This window comes from Euleptes europaea, chromosome 15, assembly GCF_029931775.1.
Source record: "Euleptes europaea isolate rEulEur1 chromosome 15, rEulEur1.hap1, whole genome shotgun sequence".
In the NCBI taxonomy this organism is placed as follows: Eukaryota; Metazoa; Chordata; class Lepidosauria; order Squamata; family Sphaerodactylidae; genus Euleptes; species Euleptes europaea.
This window is the reverse complement of record NC_079326.1, coordinates 27,601,278-27,624,183: the sequence shown is the minus strand read 5'-3', so window position 1 is coordinate 27,624,183 and position 22,906 is coordinate 27,601,278. Positions and strand designations below refer to the sequence as shown.

Genomic DNA, 22,906 nt, shown 5'->3' with positions numbered 1-22,906 from the left:
TCGGGTCAGTTCTGCGCCCCTTTGAGGTCTGCGCCTTAGGCGAACGCCTACTTCGGCTAACGGTAGCACAGTCCCAGTATCGTGAGAGGCCGCGTCACCGCGTAGGGATACGTCCAGCCGGCGCCGCGGGTGCCCCCCGCCCGAAGGCGCCGCGCGCTCCATCCCGAACCCCGTCCTCCCCTAGAGGGCGCGTCGCGGCCGGCCGAACTCGGGCCGAGTTCTCCATAAAAGGGCAGGATGGGCGGGGCGCTCGCCGCCCCTCGGACCCGCCCCGAGCAGCCGATTGGGCGACGGCGGCGCCTATAAAAGCGGGCGGGGCGGGGTGAAACAAAGCAGTCGGCCAGGAGTCGCACCGGCGGGAGGCGCGGAAGGGAGTTCTCAAGCGACCGCCCGGCGGCGTCGTCGTCTCTTCCCCCCCCCCCCACTCTGGCCTGCCCGAGCGCCCCGGCCGCCTTGTCGCGCCTCGGGTTTCCCGGTCTCTTCAGCGGCCGAGGCGTGGTTTGGTTTCATCGGCAGGGGGAGAAGGGCGCGGCGAAGGACACCTCAATGAAGGAGAGAAGGGCCAGCCAGAAACTGTCCAGCAAGTCCAGCATGGACCCGAACCCGAACGTGAAGTGCAAGATAGTGGTGGTGGGGGACGCCCAGTGCGGGAAGACGGCCTTGCTCCACGTCTTCGCCAAAGACTGCTTCCCCGAGGTAAGGCGCGGGGGCTGAAAGCGCGGGGGAGGGGGAGAGGGGGGTTAACTTCCAGCGCAACCTCTAAACTGTTTTTAAAGCGGCTTTTGGAAGGCTTTCCGGGGAGACCCCCCCCCAAAGTGGTCCATACGAGACGCTCCAGTGGCTCTCAACCTTTTTTGCTCCATCTCCCCCCCTTTCACCGTTCAGAACGTAACCCCCCTTCCCAAGACTCAAAAAAAAAACCCAACTACAATTTTACGGATTGTACGTAACCCAAAAGTTAAAGGCAGCAGGAAAGTGGAGGGCAGCAGGAAAAGAGGAAGACCCAACAAGAGATGGATTGACTCAATAAAGGAAGCCACGGACTTCAGTTTGCAAGATCTGAGCAAGGCTGTCAAAGATAGGGCATTTGGGAGGACTTTCATTCATAGGGTCGCCATGAGTCGGAAGCAACTTGACGGCACTTAACACACACGCACACACACACACAGATGCACATTTCCCCCCATCCAAATTCTCAAATAAAGGAAGCCACAGCCTTCAATTTGCAAGATCTGAGCAAGGCTGTCAAAGATAGGACATTTGGGAGGACTTTCATTCATAGGGTCGCCATGAGTCGGAAGCAACTTGACGGCACTTAACACACACACACACAGATAACCCACGGGACATCACACATTAGCTGGATAGTGGTCCCCATTTCCCCCTCCTGAAACCCTAAAATCCCACCCCCGGGGGAATTCTCCCCCTTGTTGAGAACCCATGCTCGAAAACCACTTGCGATTTTTCTTGTTGTGCCCCGTGAGCCACGCGTGGATGCTTTCAACGCAGGACGCCAAAAAGGAGGTGGGGGTTTATACGTCGTAGTCGCATTACGCACCACCCCAAAGAAATGTCGTGAGAGAAAGGCTAAACTCTTCAGGAGGGCTTAACTTTGCAATTTAAAACCCACCTTTCTTTTTGTATAAGTCAAGTTTTTTTTAAAAAAAAATCTAAACTATTTGACTTCAGTGACATTGCTGTTGTGGGCATTTTTCACAACTTGGAATCACAAGAACACCTCTTTGTATTACGCACATGTTGTAAACATGGGAAAGAAGCCTGAAAAGACCCAGTTTTAAACGGTGTGAATCTATAATAAAATGCATGGTGTTTGAGTTTTGAGGAAATGGTTTTAAAAAATCGCTCCTAGTTACTCAGTTGTAACTATTTAAATGTCTCGAGAGGTGAATGGAGAGACTAGGGGGATATCTCTGCTTGCCCCCCTCCCCTTTTGTTAACTTTTCACCCACCCTTCTTAAATCTACAAGATGGATATTCATGTGCGATGTGCATAACCCTGTTCTTTTCTTCTTCTTTTTTTGTTACCCAGAACTATGTCCCCACTGTGTTTGAGAATTACACTGCCAGTTTTGAAATTGACACACAAAGGATAGAACTCAGCCTCTGGGATACTTCTGGTAAGGGACTTGTGGCGTAGCAGGAATGCCTGTTCCGTTTCCTTGTCATCTGAATGACTCATATTGATTTGGACGTAATTATAATCCACTGCTAAAACCTCTATTGTTAACACCCTCTGGATGAATAACTATTCATTCGCCTTTCTTGAATTTTTGTGGACTTTGCATAAACACCCAGTATTTTTAAAAAACACACAACTGTTTCTGCAATGTGATTGTCTCCGTTACGCTACCTGCCTTCTATGCCCCCTTCCTTTCGAAAGGTTCGTGAGCTAATCAGATGAACAGATGGGAGAGCGTTATTATGGCCTGTTGTGAGCCTTTCATTTTAATATTTGTCGCTGCTGCTGCGAAACTCAGCATGTGTTCTCCATTGATTATAGGATGATTATACGGAAACAAGATGATGAGTAGCTAAACAAATATCTGGGTATGTTAGGCTGTTTCCTTCTTACTGTTTTTTGGGATGTCCACCGTTAGGAAAACCCTCTGTTTTCTAAAGAAGCTAAACCCATTCATAGGAAGGGCTAGATGGAAAATAGTGAATTCTAGTCTGTGCCTCTGCACAAATGGGTAGGGTTTGGCTGTGAAACCAGCAGGGGGTGGAAAAGCTTTTGGAACAGACCATAACAAGAAGGGAAAAGGAAGGAGGATACAACTAGAGATGGTAGGACCTCATCTCCCCCTTGCATTGAGTTGCCTCCTATCCAATTTTCTCCAATACTGCTCTGTCCTGACTTCTTCTCAGCTGATTGCCTGTTCCATATCCCTCCTTCAGATCATCTTTATGTTGCTTCTTCCAGCAGGGGGTTCTGTGATATTTTATTGTTCAGCTCCTTTTGGAATCCTGTGTGTAGCAGCAGCAATAAGATGGAAGGAGAATCCAAAGAGGGACACCTTTGTCTAGGCAAGGGAAGACTTGCAATAAAAACAAAAAACAGATGGCCATACATACCTTGGCAGAGGACTTGGAATTTGTCTAACACCAGGAGCCACTTTTATCATTACACTGTGGTACAAAGGCCACTAATTGGCTTCATCGGTTAATGGAGAACACGTGGCAAAGCATTGTATACCATGATGTATATGATATAAGAAATGCAAAGGGGAGCTGTAATGTTAAATTGGGCTCTGTTGTTTACAACTGCAAAGCATTTTTGGTAAGGGCATTGGGGGCCTAATAAAATACCGCCAGGGCCTACATCTGGCCTGCTAGTTGTCCATTCCTGTTCCAAAGGATGGCTGTTCTGGTGGTGCTGGGCTTTGGTGAACAGGCACTTTGTGTACAAGGGATGAGGAAGCAGAGGTTGTATAAAGGAATGAATTGGTGAAATAATGTAGCCAATGAAATAGAGAGCCACAGAGTGTCCTACAGTGCCATCCTAAGCAGAGTTGTGTAGAAGATTCTTAACTGCTTAGGAGTTCTTCCAAGGAGGTCTGTCTTGAGAGCATAAAGAATCTAGCTTCCCACCCCTTTGCTGATTGATGGATATGGAGATAGGATAGCACGGAGTTCAGGGCAATAAATTTCTTTGCTTATTAAAGGAGGAAAATTAGCATGGTCTTTTCTCACTGGAGTCAAGGCAGATCAGGTATCCACTGCATGGAAGAGCGCAAGATCGTTCTCAGGGAGAGAGACAAAGGAATGTGGTGAGAACAGTTAAGGAGAATGTGAGGCCAGCTATCTTCTAAAGACAAAAAACACTGGGGGGGTGGGGGTAGACCACCCACCATGGTAGCAAGCCATCCAGGGAGAGAGAAGAAAAATATAGCTGCACATGTTCCCCAGTGCTTTTTCTTTTCTTTTTTTAAAGAGAATAAATTGTACAGGTATCAGGGAAGGGTTTCTGCATGACATCAGCGAAAGCCCAAGCATGCAATCTGGTTGTGGCACAAAGGGAAGTTTAACGGCGATAAATACTCAAGTGGCAAGACTATGCTTGCCTTGTAAATCCGGCAACACTTGTACAGCTCTTTTGAAGAAACCACAATTAAGTTCTTTCCGCCTTAGCAGACCTCAGAACACACTGCTGTTGTTGGCATCGTTGGAATGCTTGCCTCCAGATGTGGGTGACAGCTGTGAGGCCGGCGTTCTGCTTCCCCCCCCCCCATTTTAAAAAAACCCTACAGAGGAATGTTTGCTGCCTTTCTCTCTCTGGCAGGATAAAAGTCCTTTGGAGTTCCTCTCTTTTCTCTCTCCCTACTGCCCTTCCCCCCCACACACACATTACTGGGAGAAGAATTCGCAAGAAGACCTCCAGGAAATGCATTAACAGGAAAGACCTTGTAACACCATAAAGAACACCAAGTGAACTGTAGGCTATGAAATATTAGGCTATAAAACCCATCTTTTTCTATTAAACAACCATAGACTAAAAGAACTCCGGACCTGAAATAGGAGATTCTCTCTCAAAAAGGCTGGGTTGTCTAAGGTTATTTGCTAAAACCTCAGAATCCCTACTGGTAATGCAGTTCTTTGCATGTTATTGGAACTTGGTACACACAGTTGTGACTAGACCACAGCCCTAAACTACATTAGAAGAATTGAATTAAGTGGAATGTGTTCTGAGTAAACATGTTGAGACTAGACTGGAATTGGTGTATGCTGCTCTTGCATGTAGGTGCTGGAAATTACCCTGAGTGGGTTCCTGCATGTTTCCAGTGTAATAAGGCTATTCCTCTCTTTTCCTGAGATGGAATGAGGCACTGTCTTTGTTCCAGGCAGCTTGTGATAAGTGACCTCAAACAGGCCTTCAGAAGATGCAGTTTTATATTTGTATTTAAAAAGAAACTTCTAAAGGGTGTGATTTCACATTATTTGTGCAAATGCAGAGTTTCTGGGTGGTGGATCTTGCGATCCCTCCCATCCTGGCCTCTCGGGTTCGAAGAAAGGAGGAGGTGTAAGCACTTCTGTAGATTGAAAGTGACTCAGGATCTCCACTGCTCTCCGTGAAGTGGCTGGACCTCATGTTGGCGTGTAGTTTCTCAAGACTGGCTCTGTTGGTTCATTGAGTCAAGGCCTGGCCCCTCCTGCACAATTCTTGCTCTGTCATTTTGATGTCACTATGTAGGTCACAGGTGCAGCAGCTGAGTGGGCTGTGAAGATCATATAGTGTTGATCATTAGGCATATAGTGCTGGCACTTACCAGACTATCTGCAGATAAAATCAACCCTATTAGAGTATGAAACCAGGGTTAAGATAACAAAACTATTCTTCTGCCCTTGACTAGTACTAGAAACTCATGTACTTTGCATTTGGGGGAGGTGTTTGAAACCATGAAAGATGACTATTGTAGTCATGCTTTGGTTGAGAGACGGGGGTGGTAAGCCTTTTAGAATATTATCCTACGGTTTTTTTTGTTAATCAGGACATGTCCACTGTGCATTGTACTAGAAAAGGAGATAATGGCTCCACTTGATGCCGCTTGGGAGGTGCTACCATTTAAGATGCAGTTTAGTTGTCTTTGATAGCAATATTCCCAGGACATTTCAGTATACCTTTATTAGTCTCTGGCATACTTTTTAAATCCTATTAAACAAGTATGTCTTCTTTAAATTACCATGCATCTTGTATGAAGATTTCCTGGATGACTGGCATCCTCAATTAACTGAAGCTAATTGAATTTGATTTTAAGTTTTGCTGTTTTGGGGAATGCAAGGTGACTTTTCTGCTCTGGCTGATGAAAGTGAGCATCTCACGTAATGTGCTGTAAGTGCAGCTGTGACTCAATTGCAGGGTATGGTTCGTAATACAAACTTCTTATTTTAGTTGCTTCCCGAAAAGCTTTGCAGTCATTCTAGGACTGGGCCAGCAAAACAGATTAACCTTTTCTTTTACAAGGTTGACACAAATAACATTTTGAAGCATCTCCGCTCTCCTACCAGTCCCATTTTCACACGTCCGAGTGCTGAGGTAGCAGACTGTACCACTTGAGGGTGCAGGTGCCTTGGGGCGGGGAGGCTGCCCTGATGTGCTTTTTTAAATATTTGAGGAAACTTTTTAGGAAGCTCCACCCTCCCCTCATCAGCGACTTGGCTTTGTAGAGTCTGCTCTTCCACCTTGGGATTCTACTACCTCCTCCTCCTGCTGCCTTTGTAGATAAAGACTCAATCTCTGTTCCTGGAGAGGAAGCATAAATGCAGCATGGGATAAGGGAGCAGGAGTGGTGGCATGCCTTTGTGCCTGTAGGCTGAGCTGTTCCAGGCCACAAAAAGCCAGCTGTTTTGTGCAACTTATGATCACAGCTTGGGAAACTTTCATCTGGTTGTAAATATTCAGATTATACCAGCAAGAATTAGTCTTTGAGCCCATTCCTGAAAGGGGGTGGAGCTCTTTAGGAGCTGGTGTGACCTTGTGTAGTTGCCACTTTCTCACAGCAAGGGCAAACACGCCGGCATTCGGGAGCCATTGGCCCGCGCAGCCACGCTGGTAGGGATTTCCCAGAAGAGGAAGCCTGCGCCGGCATGGGGGGGGGGGTCCCAGGGGCGGAGCTGCCGTTGGGCAGCTTCCTAACTCCGTTCACCCCAGGCATGCTCCCTCGAGCAGCAGCATCGCTTTGTGCAATGGGGCATTTCCCCCTTTTTTCTGTCATTTTTTTTAATACTTATTTTTACCTCCCAACAGCTGCTAATCTACCCCCCCCCCCTTCAGGAATGGGCTGCCCATGTAGAAAACCATGATTTAAATCGAGTCTTACCGACTGGTGATTTAAATCAAATCCACCCTGATGTGTAGTGTCTATTAAATATATTCAATAAAACCTGAAGCACATGTTTTCTCTTCTCTCCATTAAAATTGCCCTTTTACTATCTTACTAAAATGTCATGGTTGCCCACTAAAACATCTGTGGCCTGATCATAATCTACCTAAATTTATTACACTGTACTAACCATAATATTGAGGAAGCTTTGACACTGTAGACTTCAGCTGAAGAACATCAACAGGTGTCCGAGTGCTGTTATGGCATAAATTAGTGTATAATTAAAGCAAGCAGAGCTTCCAAACACATAGGCTTGACTCTGTGTTTCTGATTGTCACTCTAGAATGGTCCTAGGGCAGGTACTTTGTCCCTGAAGCATTCCATTATTCCATGTTGCCATCAAGTCACAGCTGACTTACGGGAACCTTGTAGGGTTTTCAAAGCAAGAGACCTTTGGAGGTGGTTTGCAATTGCCTGCCTCCGTATCATGACCCTGGTATTCTTTGGAGGTCCCCCATCCAATTACTAGCTAGGGTCAGGGCTAAGAGTGTGTGACTGGCCCAAGGTCACCCAGCAAGCTTCTATGGCGCGAGTAGGGATTTGAACCTGGGCTTTCCAGGTCCTAGTCTGACGCCTTAACCACTACACCATGGTAGCTCTCTGAAGCATTCAATAGACATACAAAATTTTGGTACACCCTTGTATGATGAATATTGTTGGAAAACTGCTTAGATTTCACACCAACCAAATACAATCAACTGGAAGGAAAATTACAGGATTTCAGTCTCTTTAATATTAGAAAGGGAGCCAGGAAGTGGATGTGAGAAACCCAATTTTCTTGAAGAAAGATGTATAAAGATCTGAACCAGAGTTCCTTGCATTGCTAATGGGTTGAACTGCTGTAGCACTTTCTCCCTTTTTAAACATTGTAAATGTCATCTGGTTCTGCTACATGATCAATTCTGCTGTATGACACTATACCTGTCCCAAATAGTTGATTATTTTTTTAAAGCAAGCCACTACTACTTAATTGGATTTGTGCACTTGGTTTTAATGAGAGAAATCTAGGAAATGAGCATGTAAGTTGACAACTGGTCAGCTGGTATTGCAGGAGTGGGTAATGGTGGTAACGAGGCAGGCCTTCTCTTGTAGGTCACCAGCAGATACTTGACCTAAAACCTAAGTAGTAACCACAAGTCATTACTGTCTGTCGCTACGATAGACACAAATGGAAGCTGTGGCATTTTATGCTTTTCTCATGAATAATGCATGCCTATTACATGTCAATCTCCATGGCAAACAATGAGGTTTACACACTCCGGCAGGAAAATTCAAATGGGAATGGAGGTTTGCTGTTGGTTACAGTAGGTATTATGATTTGTCAGGGTACCATGATGTCAAAAACACTTACTTAGAAGCCCCATTTACTTAGTGTATGGGAGGTATAATTGGGCATGTGTTACAGCTTCAGAAGCCGTCACCGCCAGGAGATCTGCACTACAAAGGCATATTGGTTGGGAAGCAATGTGATGACATTTCACAAAGAATCTTGGGAATTATAATTTGAGAGTGTTTAAGATTTGGACCCATAGATCCTTGGGGAGGGACATCATGGGCTCTACTAATTTCAGGACATTCTGGGAGACAGCAGAGCTCCATTATGGCCCCTCGCTTGGAAATCTTAGTTTTGGTAATCCTTGCGCAAGACATATGGCATACTTTTCTTTGTTCAATACTTTATGATATTACAAACAATGCCTTTGAGTGTTGATATGTTTTTTTAAATGGACAGACAGAATTGAGCTAATAAAGAATAAGTGGGCCAAGTTTACGTAGGAAAGAAGGTGCCTAGAAGTAGATGCTTCACCCCACCTCTATGGCTGTATTGGTTGGGAAAGCATATTCCCCATCCTTGTGAAGGTTTGTGGAGTTGCGTGGATTACATCTGCCTTCAGTCTGTGCTTTTTCTGTGCTTGGGAATGGTTTCAAATTTTCTAAAACCAGCTTGGGAGAAAGAGATGGAACAGAGTACTATTGAGCTGTGTTGAAAAGAGTCTGTTTAGACTTGATGCACATTCTCAAGATTCTTCAGGCTCTGAGGATTTTGTTCTGGTAAGGAGATTGAATTCAATAGGGCATTTCATCATTCCAATCTCACAGCTTTGTTCCTAGTTGCTCTCTTATTTGTGCAGTGATAAAGGATTCCACTATTGCTGATGAAAGAAATCAGAAAACCCATTTCTTGTAAGGCAAGCTATTACTATGTGATCTTAAAGGATTCACATTAAAGCCTCTCATTCATTCCCTGGCATACCCTCCCAGAGGGAATAAAAATAGCCAGATTCTATTGTGTTGATCCTAATTGGTTTGAGAATTGCATATACTTGTTCTAGCATGCAACAATCTAACTGAAAACTTCATCATTTGGATTGCTAAAGGTAATGCACATCTGACTATCAGTGTGCTGTATATATGCATGTACATATATGGTATGTAAGATCTCCTGAAGAGTGATGACTGAGCACTTAGGTATGTGTCTAAGGAATTATTATTTTTTCTGGGTGAGGCTCTTCACTCTCCTCTTGAGCAAGTGATGCCTCTGTCCAAATTTTAATGATCCTTAACAGAAAAGGGCTGATCCTGTCCATACCTGTTTTGATGAGAATGGAATGTGGCACCCATGCCTAGAGCTTAGTGATTGCTCTGGGTGGAAATATTCATGTGATTTGTGCATATTTGATGCTGTGAAATATTAACAAAGGTAAAATCTTTAACAACTAGAGAACATTTTCTTCTAGGCCAGTGGCCACTCGTGCAGCAGATATATTAAACTTGCTCACTGTGAAGTTCCCTGCTGGACCAAATTGAAGATCCCTCTAGCCCAGGATTCTGTTTTCAACAGTATAAGTTTTCAGAGGGATCTTGATGATCGAACAGGAAATACTTCATTTCCTGTTTGTCCTGTCCTTGAACCCACGGACATTCATGAAGGCTAGGTCCCTCTCCCTAAATTTCAAACTCTGTGTCTTTCAAGGTGTTTCTTATGAGATTTAATCTCTAAAACTCTGAACATTGAATACAAATAATATAGTATCATGGCAACTAACTTTTTTGGGTGGGGAGACCACTGTCAGTCACAGAAGCAGGTTCATAGAGGATGAAGAAGGGCGAGAATCTCAGTATCCATTGCCTCGCCTTGACCTTTATATAAAATCAGTATATCAGTTTTTTTATTTAAAACATTTTAATTGTTTAATTAAATTTAACAATTGTGCGTCCTTGCTGTGAATTGTCAAGAAGGACATCACAAGCCATTCTAAGAACTTTTCTCATAGATACCGCCCACTGTTTTCTTCCCTAAAGCACTGTATCAATTGCAACAGACTACTTCACGCAATGAGCATTGACTTGAGGAATTTCATTCTCATGAGGTATGGTAATGGCCATGGTTTCTGCTAGATTTAAAAGCTGGTTGGACAGATTTAGAGGATAGGTCTTTTGCTAATCATTAGCCTTTGTAGTCGAATAGGATGTCTGGGTTCAGAGGCAGAATGCTTCTGCCAAATGCTGGTCGGCTCCGCTGTGGCATCAGTCTGGCCACTGTTGGAAAGAAGATGCAAGATTCACAGGCTGAACCATGGACCATGCTAAACAAGTATGGCTGCTATTAAGTTCTTACTCGCTTGATTGCCTCTGGCAAAGTAGTCTCCTCTAGATGGTTTCACAGGGAAAACCTTTCCTTTAGGCCTCAAATGGCTACCATTAGTGTGGTCAACTAGGGTAAGTTATTCTACGGACTTATTTGCAAGTCTTCCCTACCAACAGCCACAATGCTGTCATCTCCCAGCAGAAGACAATGAAGCAGCAATCAGCCCAAACCCATTTGGTCCCTTGGGAAGCAGGACATCACCAATATGTTTACATGTTGTCCAAAGTATCTGGAAGAAATGCCAGCCTCAATACTACTTAAATAACTTTCTTTTTCAAAGTCTGCTTTCTCACAGACACCACTCCAAGATCGACTTCCACCTTGCAGAACTGTCAAGAGGCATCGTATCTAAACTCTTGTTCTGTTATCCATGCCTGTTCTAACCAGGACTATAGAGTACTTGGGGAGAAAGAAAATCATCATTTCCTGCTGAGGATTATATAGCCAGTGCAGCTTTTAAAGGTTGTGCTGTTAGATAAACATTAAGTTTGCTTACGTACAAAACCGTTTTGGAGGAATGCATTAAGCACATGATTGAAAGCTGTGGAAACCTTGGAGGAAAATCTCAGACTGAACAGACTACCTTCTGTTGGCTAATACTTCATTCCATATGTTCTTGTTTCCTTCAAAACCAACATTCCTTAAATTCTTTCATTGTGGTCTTTGGCTGGGACTGTTCTAGAGAGAAGAGCTCTTGCGCTGTTTACCTTATTATACCCTGAAACAGCAGGGTACATTTTGCAAGGAAAAGGCTATCTGCAGACCAGTTTCCCCTGTTAAATCATAGTTTCTGTGCAGCTTTTATCTGTTTAATTGTGAACATTTTGAGTGCAAAACCTCCCTAAACCAGTGAATGACTCCGATATTCTATAAATGTTTTTACTGCATCTTTTAACCTGAGCATGTTGCTAATAGAAAATACATATTCATTTTATTTGTTTTATTCAATTTATACTTCCCTTTCCCAACCAAGTCAGGCTCAGGGCAGCTTCCAACAGTTAGTGTATATATAATACAATACAATATAATTAAAACATAAGTTAAAATAATTATAGAAATGCTAAATAATGCTTCAGATGGCTGTCCAACAAGGGAAGCTGCTGATCAGCATAGAAAGTTCTCACACATTCCAAAATGAAAGGTGCTCTTCACCATGCTGGTCAAGCAATGGATCCAGAATTATGTATCTATACCCATAATGAGTAGGAAAGGTGCGAAGGTTGCATTTAATTATCTCTGGTTCTTGGAACCATTTAAAAAATACTTAAGCCATAGGTAGGTGCCCTGATTCAGCAAGCTTTTTAGACTCCTTGGAGCCAGTAAAAACAAACAAAGTGATCCTAGGGGGAATGCTTCATCAAAAGACAGGTCCCTTTAATGAACCACTAGAGTCTAGTAGTTCATTAAACCTTCAAAGGTTTTTTTAATTGACATGTGGAGTAAAGATGCTACTAATATGGTAATAGGATTTCATTAGTATTTATATAAATGTATGCAGGGTCAGGCGTTATGTTTATGTCAAATAGAGGGACTGCAGTAGAGTGAAGAGGGGGGGATGTTGTATTGTCGTCAGGTTCAACTCTCCTTATCTTTGTTGCCATCCCATCCTTGGTGTTTCTTTTGGGTATGCCATTTTAGCAAAATAGAGCTAAAATTGACATTAATAGGAAAATGTTGGTTTTGAGAAAGAGAAGCAAGTGTGAAAGTAGACTCATGGGTTCGTTTCTTCACAAGAGAAGAACATATTGGAACTGGGGATATTTGGCTCTAGCTAGGGAGCTTTTAAAAAATCACTGCCATCTCTAAACCCAAGGTAGTACATGTGGGTATTCTCAGGATCTTTTTCCAGGCCCTGACAGGATGCAGCCCCACTTAACTTCAGTGGGGGTTGCTGCCATGTGTGTCTTCAGCCACTTAAACGTTCATGCCCCTTCACAAACAGGCAAGAACAGGGATAAGCATGGTCTGAATGACTGATCTGGAGGTATGTTGTCTTTCAGTGTGTATGTGGGCTGGCTAAAGATACTCGTAGGCTAGTTGTGCTTACAGCAGTTAATAATTACCTTTTGGCAGGGCAAGGCGGTGTTTATGGATATAGGGTAGGCGCAGAACACAGCAGGCATGACTGCTTGTTTTCCATGTGCGCAATCTCTTCTTGATGGTTCCAAATACTGGAAACTAGTAACCTTCTATAGCAGGTATCTCTTTTCTGACTTGGAATGCGCTTAACAAAAGGCAGAGATCCAAAACTCATATAGATTTTAAAAGGTGGGCTAAGATAAACGGAGTTTTTGACTCAGATTTACCATCATAAGCGGAGTTATACCCTTCTTAAATCGGTTGCAGTCAGTAGATTTAGAAGGGCGTAACTCTGCTTAGAATGGCACTGAAAAAAAGTCTTCTGATGCTTTTGGTGTTGCTTTTGGGTCAGTACAGCTGCTATCAACATCTTTCTACGGTTAGAGGTGTAGCCATGGTTATCATAGCCCTTCTAAATGAAAGCAGCAAATTCTCTTTTTAAAGAGAGGTTTACTACATTGGCTCAACCTTAGGAAAGTTAAGAAACAATGACCATAAAACTGCAGCCAAACCTGACTTTAATTCCCTGAACCAATCAGAAAGACCATCCAGTGAAAACTTGATTGTTACAGGAGGCCTGTTTTATTGGAAATTGCATTTGTGAAACAGCCCATAATATGCACCAGTTCTCCACATGGATCAGCTGCCATTGACTCCACATCAGACTTCTCATAGAAATATTTGGCAGTAATGTGGAGAACGTATGGATGGCCATAGTTGATGTGTGTAGTGGCCCCACCCATCTTGACAAGAGAGAAAGAGGTGTCACATTCAACTGAAGATAAAATGTTTTGGCATGTCTTTTGGCTCAGTAGTGTTTCTTTGGCATCCATGTAATCCTAACCAATTTCACTTATTTTAACAGGGTCTCCTTACTATGATAACGTCCGCCCACTTTCCTACCCAGATTCTGATGCTGTCTTAATTTGCTTTGACATTAGCCGTCCAGAAACCCTTGACAGTGTACTGAAAAAGGTAGGTGTCTACGAATATCTATACATCTGTATATTAAGCTATGAAAGGTTACTACTTCCATCTGTGCATATGATCTCACAACCAGAAACCTGTGCTGCCACAGTCAATGTGATTATTACAATGGAAAGCTTAAAAACAATAGTAGTGAACGTGGAATAATGAGTAGTGGGCAGGATTTTGTCTCCCAAAACTCAGGAGGGCCTGAGTTCATCTCATCTCACCAGGTCTCAGAAGCTGAGCAGGTTCAGCCCTGATTAGTGTTTGGGTGGGAGGCTACCAAGGAAGCCAGGGTCACTGCACCGAGGCAAGCAGTGGCAAACCACCTCTGAATGTCTCTTGTCTCGGAAACCCAATGCTGCAAGTTGGATGTGACTTGATGGCACTTTCCACCACTGAGCTCGGGTATCTTGGCCTAGAAGAGCACGGCTGAGGTTTTAAGCATGGGTTGTCACTTGTACCCCTTCACTAGGGTTGGCAGTCTAATTCCTGTGTGTCTGCTGCACTAGCCACTGGCTCCAGCATACATTTCTTTACCCGTTCATTCCCCAGCAACTCTTCTTAAAAGAACCCAAAGAGCCAGCCCAGGGGAGGGGGGAAACATTTGTTTTTAAAACTTTTGTACTGCCTTTCTCCATAACAAATGTGGACTTGAAGCCTTCGCATGTGCTTTGGAGAGCAGTGCATCGAAAGCCACCAATACTAAACGAAGCGGACCAGCAGTCTGAATGGTATAAGGCAGCTTCTTATATAATCCCATGGTAGCCCAGAGAAAACCCAGTTGTTAGTATTGGTTAGCTCTACCGAACTGCTCACTTCATTTTGGGGCAAGTTGCAGCTAGGGTTGACATGACCACTGACATCCAACCAGAGCCCAAATGTAATGCCTGAAGTCAAACTCAGAGCCATTGGGTGCTCTGTGTGCCAGGTGTGAATTGTTTTGCTGCATTTCTATGCCTGTATTCTTTGTCTTTTGTCCATCTTTTTGAAAATGTAGTGAGAATTTGTTTTCTGCAGTGATGGGTAGATTTCTGCCCTTGTGTCCAGTTTGGGATGATTTATTCAGCAGATTAATGTGGAGGAAGTTGACCCCAATCCCACTTTGGGGTCTCAAAACTTAAAAATAATAATTGTGCAGTCAAATCGTGAGGATTTAATTGTGCAGTCAAGTCATGAGGTAGGCGAGTGACATGTGTGGTGGCAGCCTGCCTGCCTGGAAGAGATGCTACATCTCATGTCATGGTTTTCTTCCCCTTCCCCAGCCTGTGGGGAATAGGAAGAGCTTGATATGAGGCTTTGAGCCAAAGAAATGTAAGACCTGTTGTGACAAGACAAAGGCTTCCTCTGCCTCACAGAAGGTAGAAGGTACTTGGGACCACAGACTTGCTGGTCTGAAGGTCCTTTCATTTTCAACCTTCCCACTTTCTTAGAAGAGAAAGAACTGTTTCAAATAAAGCTGAACATGTCTGTATGCCTACAGGTGGATCATTAGGCACAGAAAAGACTAGCCAGGAAAATCTTCAAAGACGCTCAGAGACCGATAAGAACTTTCTCCGTTTCAGAGAGGTGGTGGATACAGAAGTTCATATTCTTTTCTCTCCCCTCTCTGTAAACCTTTGGAGAAGGTAACTTACCTGTGGCTGAGGACACCAGTCAGCAAAAGCAAACTGCAGATACTCAATACACCCTCCCAAACATCCATAAATATAATGTGAATAGACTAGTGGGTAAGGATTCTTACCTCACAATAGAGCCATCTGAGGCATGTTGGGTCCACTCCCCCCTTGAAATTTGATATTAATCAAATACCAAACATTTCATCCAGTGCTTCTCTTCAAATACTGTGACTTTTTTTTCTGAACTTGCCTGTGTGTTCTTATGGCACTGGAATACTAACCAAGTCATATTTTTACAGTGGAAAGGTGAGATCCAGGAATTCTGTCCCAACACCAAAATGCTTCTGGTTGGCTGCAAGTCTGACCTGCGCACAGATGTTAGTACATTAGTGGAGCTATCCAATCACAGGCAAACACCAGTGTCATATGATCAGGTAAGTGCCATACTAGGTTTGTTAATGAAGGATATAGCTACATTGTACAGTGTAGTTATTTTACACTGATCATCAGTATTCCTAGGATTGGATCCCACTGGCTTCATCTCTCCCAGTGCTCTTTGTTACCACCTTCATAACACATGGCTTTTGTCTGTGATAATCCTATGATCCTCACATAGACTTTTTAGTAGTCAAATGGGACTCCTTCCTCCCCTTTTCCAGTGGAAAAGCTAGTTGGGTCCAACCCATTACTTCTAGTTAGTGTAGACCAGGCTTGTCCAACTCGCGGCCCAGGACGGCTATGAATGTGGCCCAACACAAAATGGTAAACTTACTTAAAACATTCTCATCAGTTAGTGTTAGCGTATTTTATGTATGGCCCAAGACAATTTTTCTTCTTCCAATGTGGCCCAGGGCAGCCAAAAGATTGGACACACCTGGTCTAGACCTTTTAGGTTAACACAGTGGCTTCCAGGTTAGGCCATTTAGCTATGGCAAACAAAGTGGGTACTGTGATATAAGTGCCTTGCTTGCTGGAAGAACAGCTCAGGTGCCTCTCTTACTCTTGTAGAGATCATAGTCTTTGAGGGAATAATCCCATAACCAGAGCCTCTGATATGATATGTTCATGTTGAACACCTGACTCTGAAGTGATGGTATTTTTATGGTGGAAAAAAAGCACCCAAGCTTGTTCTCCACAGTCACAGACCAGAATTCTCCAGACTGAGGAAGCACTGCATTTGATAACCCAACCAATTCTGTAACTCTTATTCCATCACATCTGCCAGTTTTATACTTATTTTCTTCACCTCTTGTCCAAACTATATAACAAAACTGGGCATAGATCCATCTGGCTTAACAGTGTTCTTCCTTCCCGCAAAGAGAGAAGGCAGCCCAGTTTTTCTTTTCTCCTTTGTTATGCAAAGCAATAAAACAGTACTGCTGTTCTTCTTAAAAACCATGTGTGTAGACAATGCCGGGAAGTGAAACTAATTGCAGCCCCTCTTCTCCCCGTGCGATTGCAACACAAAGTCTGTTTTTTTTTAATTATTATAAAGCTGCTTAAGCTAGAGTCAGTGTTAAAGCAGCAGTCCAATTGCCTTCTTCTAAGACTGATACCCAGAATAAAATTTTCCTTTAAAAAACAGGGAGGCCTACTTCGAAGTAAAATTATAACACTTGCAGCTCAAGTTGCTTCAAGTTCTCAACACCCACATGCAATTTGATCGCCTAGTTTTGACATTAAAAAGGTAAAGGTGCCTTGTGCAAGCACCGGGTCATTCCTGGCCCATAGGGTGACGTCACATCCCGACGTTTACTAGGCAGACTTTGTTTATGGGGTGGTTTGCCAGTGCCTTCCCCAGTCATCTTCCCTTTACCCCCAGCAAGCTGGGTACTCATTTTACCGACCTCGGAAGGATGAGTCAACCTTGAGCCGGCTACCTGAAACGGACTTCCGTCAGGATCGAACTCAGGTCGTGAGCAGAGCTTGGACTGCAGTACTGCAGCTTACCACTCTGCACCACGGGGCTCTTCAGTTTTGGCATTAGCCTCCTCATATAACACAGGGATATGACCTTTTTTTGCTGGCTACCTAATGGAGCTTGACAAGGAATTCTGTCTCTAAAAAGAGGGAACTGAGTGAAGTACAAAGTAGCTCCTTTCTTATTCCTCTAGGAGCAAAGCCTAGACAAAACATTGCCGTCTACTTCTAAAATGAATAATGATCTTCCTTGATCTTGATCTTAAGCAGCGTGAATCTAATGTTTGAGGGATATAAGGACTGAGGTAAATCTTGCCACTGACAAATGAAGCCTTGGGATGGATCCCTGTCACTTAATAATGTCACTTAATAAAAAAGGCATTATGTCAGACACAGAGGCATTAGATTTATATGTTAAAAGGGGAGAGATATAACGTGACCGAAGTTCCTCATAAAAGCGGCATTCCAAGAGGGCATGAGCTAATGAATCAATAGAGCCAGAAGAGCAAGGAGAGGGCCTGTCTGGGTAGGGGTATGTTCAAAATTCTGCCCTGCATAACTGTAGCGGAATCTCCGTCCCAGTGGAATGCTGACAGTAAGCACCATTAAGTCTATCTCAGTTTGAGCTGGGTCTTTAAAATTTAGGAAATGCGACTGCTTCTCCTTTTTCCTTGACACATCTTGCAAGGAACCTGATAGAAAGGTTGAGTTGCAATTCATATCCTGCAGCAACAAGATAATAAACCACTTCTAGATCCATCCCTCCCCCCGTTTAAAACACAGCCGGGGAAGCCAGAAGGTGGTGGTCTGGCAGGCCCCATTGATGGCAGAGGATAAGGGCAGTGGGAGGCTTGAGAATGGAAGGTTGGACTCTGAGCAAAACAGTGCTATAAAAGCCACAAGACTGTTGACAGAGTCCAGTGTTCTGACTGGCAGGTGTCACAGTGACAGGTTAATTCGTCCACTGCCTTTCCATTTCACTTCTTGTGTTTACGGTTCCTCCCCACCCAACTTTCCATTGTATTGTTTCCTGGTATGCAATACCTGGGGTATTCCCCAACCTCATTCCATTGTAGGCTGAACCCCATGTTCATAAAGAATCATTTCCGGAAAATATTTAGCCTAGGGAGAGTTAGAAAGGCTTGGAAGTTACACAATGGCTTGTGTCCTACAAACTGCCAACAGAATGCTGTTTTTTTTCTTCTTATTATTCTTGTGATTTTCCGCCCTTGCAATCCATTTTGACAACAGAAAAGGTTATTCCCAGAGTTGCAGGACCCACATGAAAAAATAGCCATGTGGGCTGGGGGCGGGGCTACAATGAGGTGGGACAAGGGGAGAGAAATTGCCCTTTCTCCCTTTTGTATCACCATAGCTGCACAGAATACACGTCATGTTTCTATGACCATAAAGCCGATAGAGGTACTTTGAAAAGGATGTGGACAAAATGGAGCGGGTACCAAGGCGAGTAACAAGGCTCGAATCCCTACTCTTGCCATAAAAGCTTGTTGGGTGACTTCGAACCAGTCACGCGCTCTCAGCCTAACCTACCTCATAGTGTTGTGAGGATAAAATGGAAGAGAGGAGAATTATGTAAGCTGCTTTAAGTTCCCATTGGGGGGAAGGCTGGGTATAAATGAATTAAATAATGAGAGGAGATATGATTACTACCTTCAAATACTTGAAGGGCTGTCATAGAGGATAGTGCAGAGTTGTTTTCTGTTGCCCCAGAAGGTTGGACCAGAACCAACAGGTTGAAATTAAATCCAAAAAGTTTTCGGCTATACATTAGGAAGAACTTTCTGACGGTTAGAGGGGTTCCCCAGTGGAACAGGCTTCCCCGGGAGGTGGTGGGCTCTCCTTCTTTGGAGGTTTTTAAGCAGAGGCTAGATGTCCCTTTGTCAGCAATGCTGATTCTGTGAACGTAGGCAGAAGGGCAGGAAGGGTTGTGTCAGTATTTGGCTCTCATGGCCATTTCTTACATGCCTGGGGAAATGCCAATTGCCTCTTTGGAGTCAGGAAGGATTTTTTTGGCCATCTTCTGGGCGTGGAGTCTGGGGAGGAAGCAGTTGTGAATTTCCTGCATTGTGCAGGGGGTTAGACTAGATGGCCCTGGTGGTCCTTTCCAACTCTGATTCTATGAAATAGTGATTGATGCTTTTTCTGAATACAAAACTAGTACCAAACTCCTTGTCTCAGTAGTGGTGAACCAACTCACAATTCCATCGCTAGTCATCTGAACATCAAGTAACCTGCACTTGTTGGCTGTCTTCCAGATCGTTCCAATTAGATAGGATGCTTAACAGTGCTGAAGTACATGAGACATTTTGTTAGTGGCAAATCTTTGTGCAGCTTTTAATCTGAAGAGTCCTCTAAGTTTGAGGCAGGCACTGTGAGTATCTCTTAGCTTTGCTTTGAAAGCCCTTGGTTATTTTTAAGCAGAAGTAAGTGGTTTAGTGGAAATAATTAGGAACTTAGGGCTTTCAAATAGTATTCAAGATTAATCCTGATGATTTAATGACAGAATTAAAAGTCTGATTTGGAAGTAATGTATGCCATACAGCTGCAACTAGCCCTGTTTCACTGTAAGTCCCACTGAGTTTGCCAAGCTATCAGCTGAACGGATTTATTTTTCTTTGCTGCTAGCTCCATTGTAGTTTCAGGGCATTCCTAGTCTGCAGCCCCATAGTAGAAGAGGCTTGTTTGCATATCATAAGCTGGAGTTTTAAGAAATGTTTTAAAGAGACAGGGTAGTTTCACGTCAGCAAATATGGTCATTATTTCTTTTTCAAAGCTAGTTGGGTTGGTGTGGGTTTGCTTTTGGGTTCTTCAGGTAATCACTGAAGGTCACCACTTGTTAGACTAAGCTATTCAACCAGTTTCAGAGAGAACAACCCAAATCTATGCCTGCATTAGCTGCTGTCCAAACATCAGATAGTGCCACAATGAAAGCCATATGCAACACTTGACAAGTGAGATGTATTTCTGCAGCCATGCTTGATCATATTTAGTCCACTTGTAGGCTAAAAGACTGTCACGTGCTACATGGGACCAAAGATCACTGCAATGGGGCTGTATAAATGGCTTTCACCAAATCCATATCCCTTCCTAGCTTTTACTGTTGAAGTTGTGCATTATTGCCTTTCCTAATGAGGCTTGGTCCATGGACACCACTGACAGGGTGTTGACTGCTATAGTGGGACATGCCAGTTCTTGAGATCATTGATCTGAACCTGCAAGCTTCTATGGATAGGAGCATGCTGTAAGCACAATTGTGCTTCTCCTTCCTGGACGCCCTCGCTGTAGTCCAGTTAAAAAGGCAGGTCTTAGTTATAGGCTGGTGCTAAAGCACGTTTATCTTTATGAGGTCAGTAATCCAATTTGATGTGGAAAGTCCAGCTATAGTGGGAACAGTAAGCCTAAGTTAGGGATCCCTTTTCATGTTTTTGAGGGGCAAAACTAGTTTTAGTTTGCCTTTTGTATTGCTTTCACCTTGTGCATCATCATGTATAAAAGTTGCACTCAAGACTTAATTGTATGATTTGCTTTGCTTTGTATGGCTTTTGTTGTTGTTGTTGACCATCTTCTGTGTACTTCTCCCTCACTAATAGGGTGCCAACATGGCCAAGCAGATCGGAGCAGCCACTTACATTGAATGCTCAGCCCTGCAGTCGGAAAACAGCGTAAGAGACATTTTTCACGTTGCTACCCTGGCGTGTGTGAACAAAACAAATAAAAATGTTAAGCGGAACAAGTCACAGAGGGCAACAAAACGAATTTCGCACATGCCCAGCAGGCCGGAACTTTCTACAGATATGCGGAAGGACAAAGCTAAGAGCTGTACAGTGATGTGAAGGAGCCTATTTTGTAACGGAGGTGCAAAGGACACTAACTGGGTGAGATGGCAAGGACTTGGCGAGAAGTGCCCAGTGAAGATGGTCTGTTGTTCGGGCACGAACCAGCGCTTAAAGGCCGTGGTTCGCTTTTTGTATGCAAGAAAACTATACTTGGGAGCCGGTATTTAGAGGAAGCCTTGAAAACAGATGGATACTGAAGAGACATCAATGTTGCTTGGTTGAAATACCAAATACAAAGGAAACTATTTGAATGTGCTAAAGCAATGGAAAGGAACAGTAGCACCTGAAGAAAAGGATGTCCTGGCGTATGCTTAATTTTTAGATCTGTTTTGAATACCTACTTTTGATTTTGATTACATGTTAATAAGTTGCTTTCAAAAAAATAAATTGAAAATATTCCTACCCTCTCTTCATTGTGGAGCTTGCCCCATGACATAGATTGGTTTTCCCAAAGAATATGGTTGCTTATTTCCTTCTAGTTCATCTTTAAAAAAAAAAAGGAAATGCATTATGGGTCATCAAGAGCAAACCCCAGCTTTAAAACACTCATTTCTCCAGTGAGCAGAGAAAGAAAGGCAGTTGGCAAAAATCAGAAGGCAAAGGGATGAAAATACAGAATTCTCCTCCTCAGTGAGGCAACGAATGCAAAATTTTGGCAGTGGTTTCACAGCTACATTTTGATGCCGTGATAAGGACATTTTTAATACTGTATGGATGCCTGAGGTTGAGTTACAAAGCCTAAAGAATGGTGCTAAGAGTTAGTTATAAAAAGCCCTTAATTAGAAAGTTTTAGTCTTAATGCCCTTGTAATTGGCTCCTTTAGTATGAAGGAGGCAAACCTCAGCACTATGTAAGGCAGTAAGTGCTGTTCTGCTAATATGACGTTTCTACAATTCTATACTAGGGGTGGGGGGGTTGATTTGTTTTAAAGCAAGCACATGAGCCAACGTACCCAATTACCTCCCATTATGATGCTTCTTCAAAACAGCTGCAATATGGATGACCATCTCTTCTTATACCTTTCTGTTTACATGTAATGAGCACTCCAGGAAATGTGGGAAGGAGGGGTGTGAAGAACAGGGAAGCCTTTAAGAGATCCCAAGTGGAAACTAGATATTGCTTTAATTCTGAAGGTCCTAATGCAAGAACATTCAGACAGTGATCATTAAACATTTCTTGTGTGACCCAGATTCTGTCAAATTCCTTTTCACTGACTGATGACTATTGTTACATCCACTAAAGCCAATCCTGGAAAATAGTTTGCAGATGTTATGCTTTAGAGGACACAGTAGACACTGCCTAGTGTGGCTTTCTACAGCATGTTGAATGCAAGCATTTTTCTTTTTTTGCCAAACCTTCAATTTTTTGAAGTGCTGTTTCCACAAGGTCCAGATAACGTTGCCACCATAATGTGCTTTTGACTGATGCAGTGGTATGCTAAAAAAAAAAAAAGGCAAATGCTTTCTGTATTTAAATATTGTAAAAAGGAAAAAAACAGTTAACTGTTTCAACAGAACAGCAATCACTTTTTAACAAATGTCGGTCACTTTGTATGTTTGGGTATTGTTTCTGCAGTATTTATTTTTCTTTTAAATAAAAAAAGTTTAGTCATTGGGTAAGTTTCTATTTGTGTGTTATTGTGCAGTGTCCGTGTGTCTGAGACGGCAACTTCCCAGTGCATGTTTAACTAGAACCAAATCTCACTGTGTCAGTAGGGTTTGATTTTCAAGTGTGTGGTAGGATGGCAGGCCGTGTACGTGTGCTGGGATTTCAGCTTACATCCAAGACATTGAACTTCTCAGATACGTTTGACACGTCACTACTTTTTAAATCAAAATGTAGTGTTCTTACTAGCTAAAAAATCATCTTAAAGGACAGTTTGTTTCACATCCAAGGAAGCTGGCATATCTGGTG

General features: G+C 43.3%; 1 protein-coding gene across 1 annotated transcript; it reads left to right on the top strand.

Annotated features, from left to right (window-relative positions):
* Window positions 1-546: 546 nt before the first annotated feature.
* On the top strand, window positions 547-21,019 carry RND3 (Rho family GTPase 3). Its single transcript, XM_056861138.1, has 5 exons — window positions 547-696; window positions 2,051-2,138; window positions 13,493-13,602; window positions 15,515-15,649; window positions 20,747-21,019. The coding sequence occupies exons 1-5, from the start codon at window positions 547-549 to the stop codon at window positions 20,987-20,989; spliced, it is 726 nt and encodes a 241-aa protein (XP_056717116.1). The 3' UTR covers window positions 20,990-21,019.
* Window positions 21,020-22,906: the final 1,887 nt, after the last annotated feature.

Excerpts from the sequence above, each read along its gene's own strand:
- RND3 (XM_056861138.1), top strand. The coding sequence starts at position 547 with ATGAAGGAGAGAAGGGCCAGCCAGAAACTGTCCAGCAAGTCCAGCATG. Across the intron at positions 697-2,050 it reads CCAAAGACTGCTTCCCCGAG|AACTATGTCCCCACTGTGTT; the intron begins GTAAGGCGCGGG and ends TTTGTTACCCAG. Across the intron at positions 15,650-20,746 it reads CACCAGTGTCATATGATCAG|GGTGCCAACATGGCCAAGCA; the intron begins GTAAGTGCCATA and ends CCTCACTAATAG.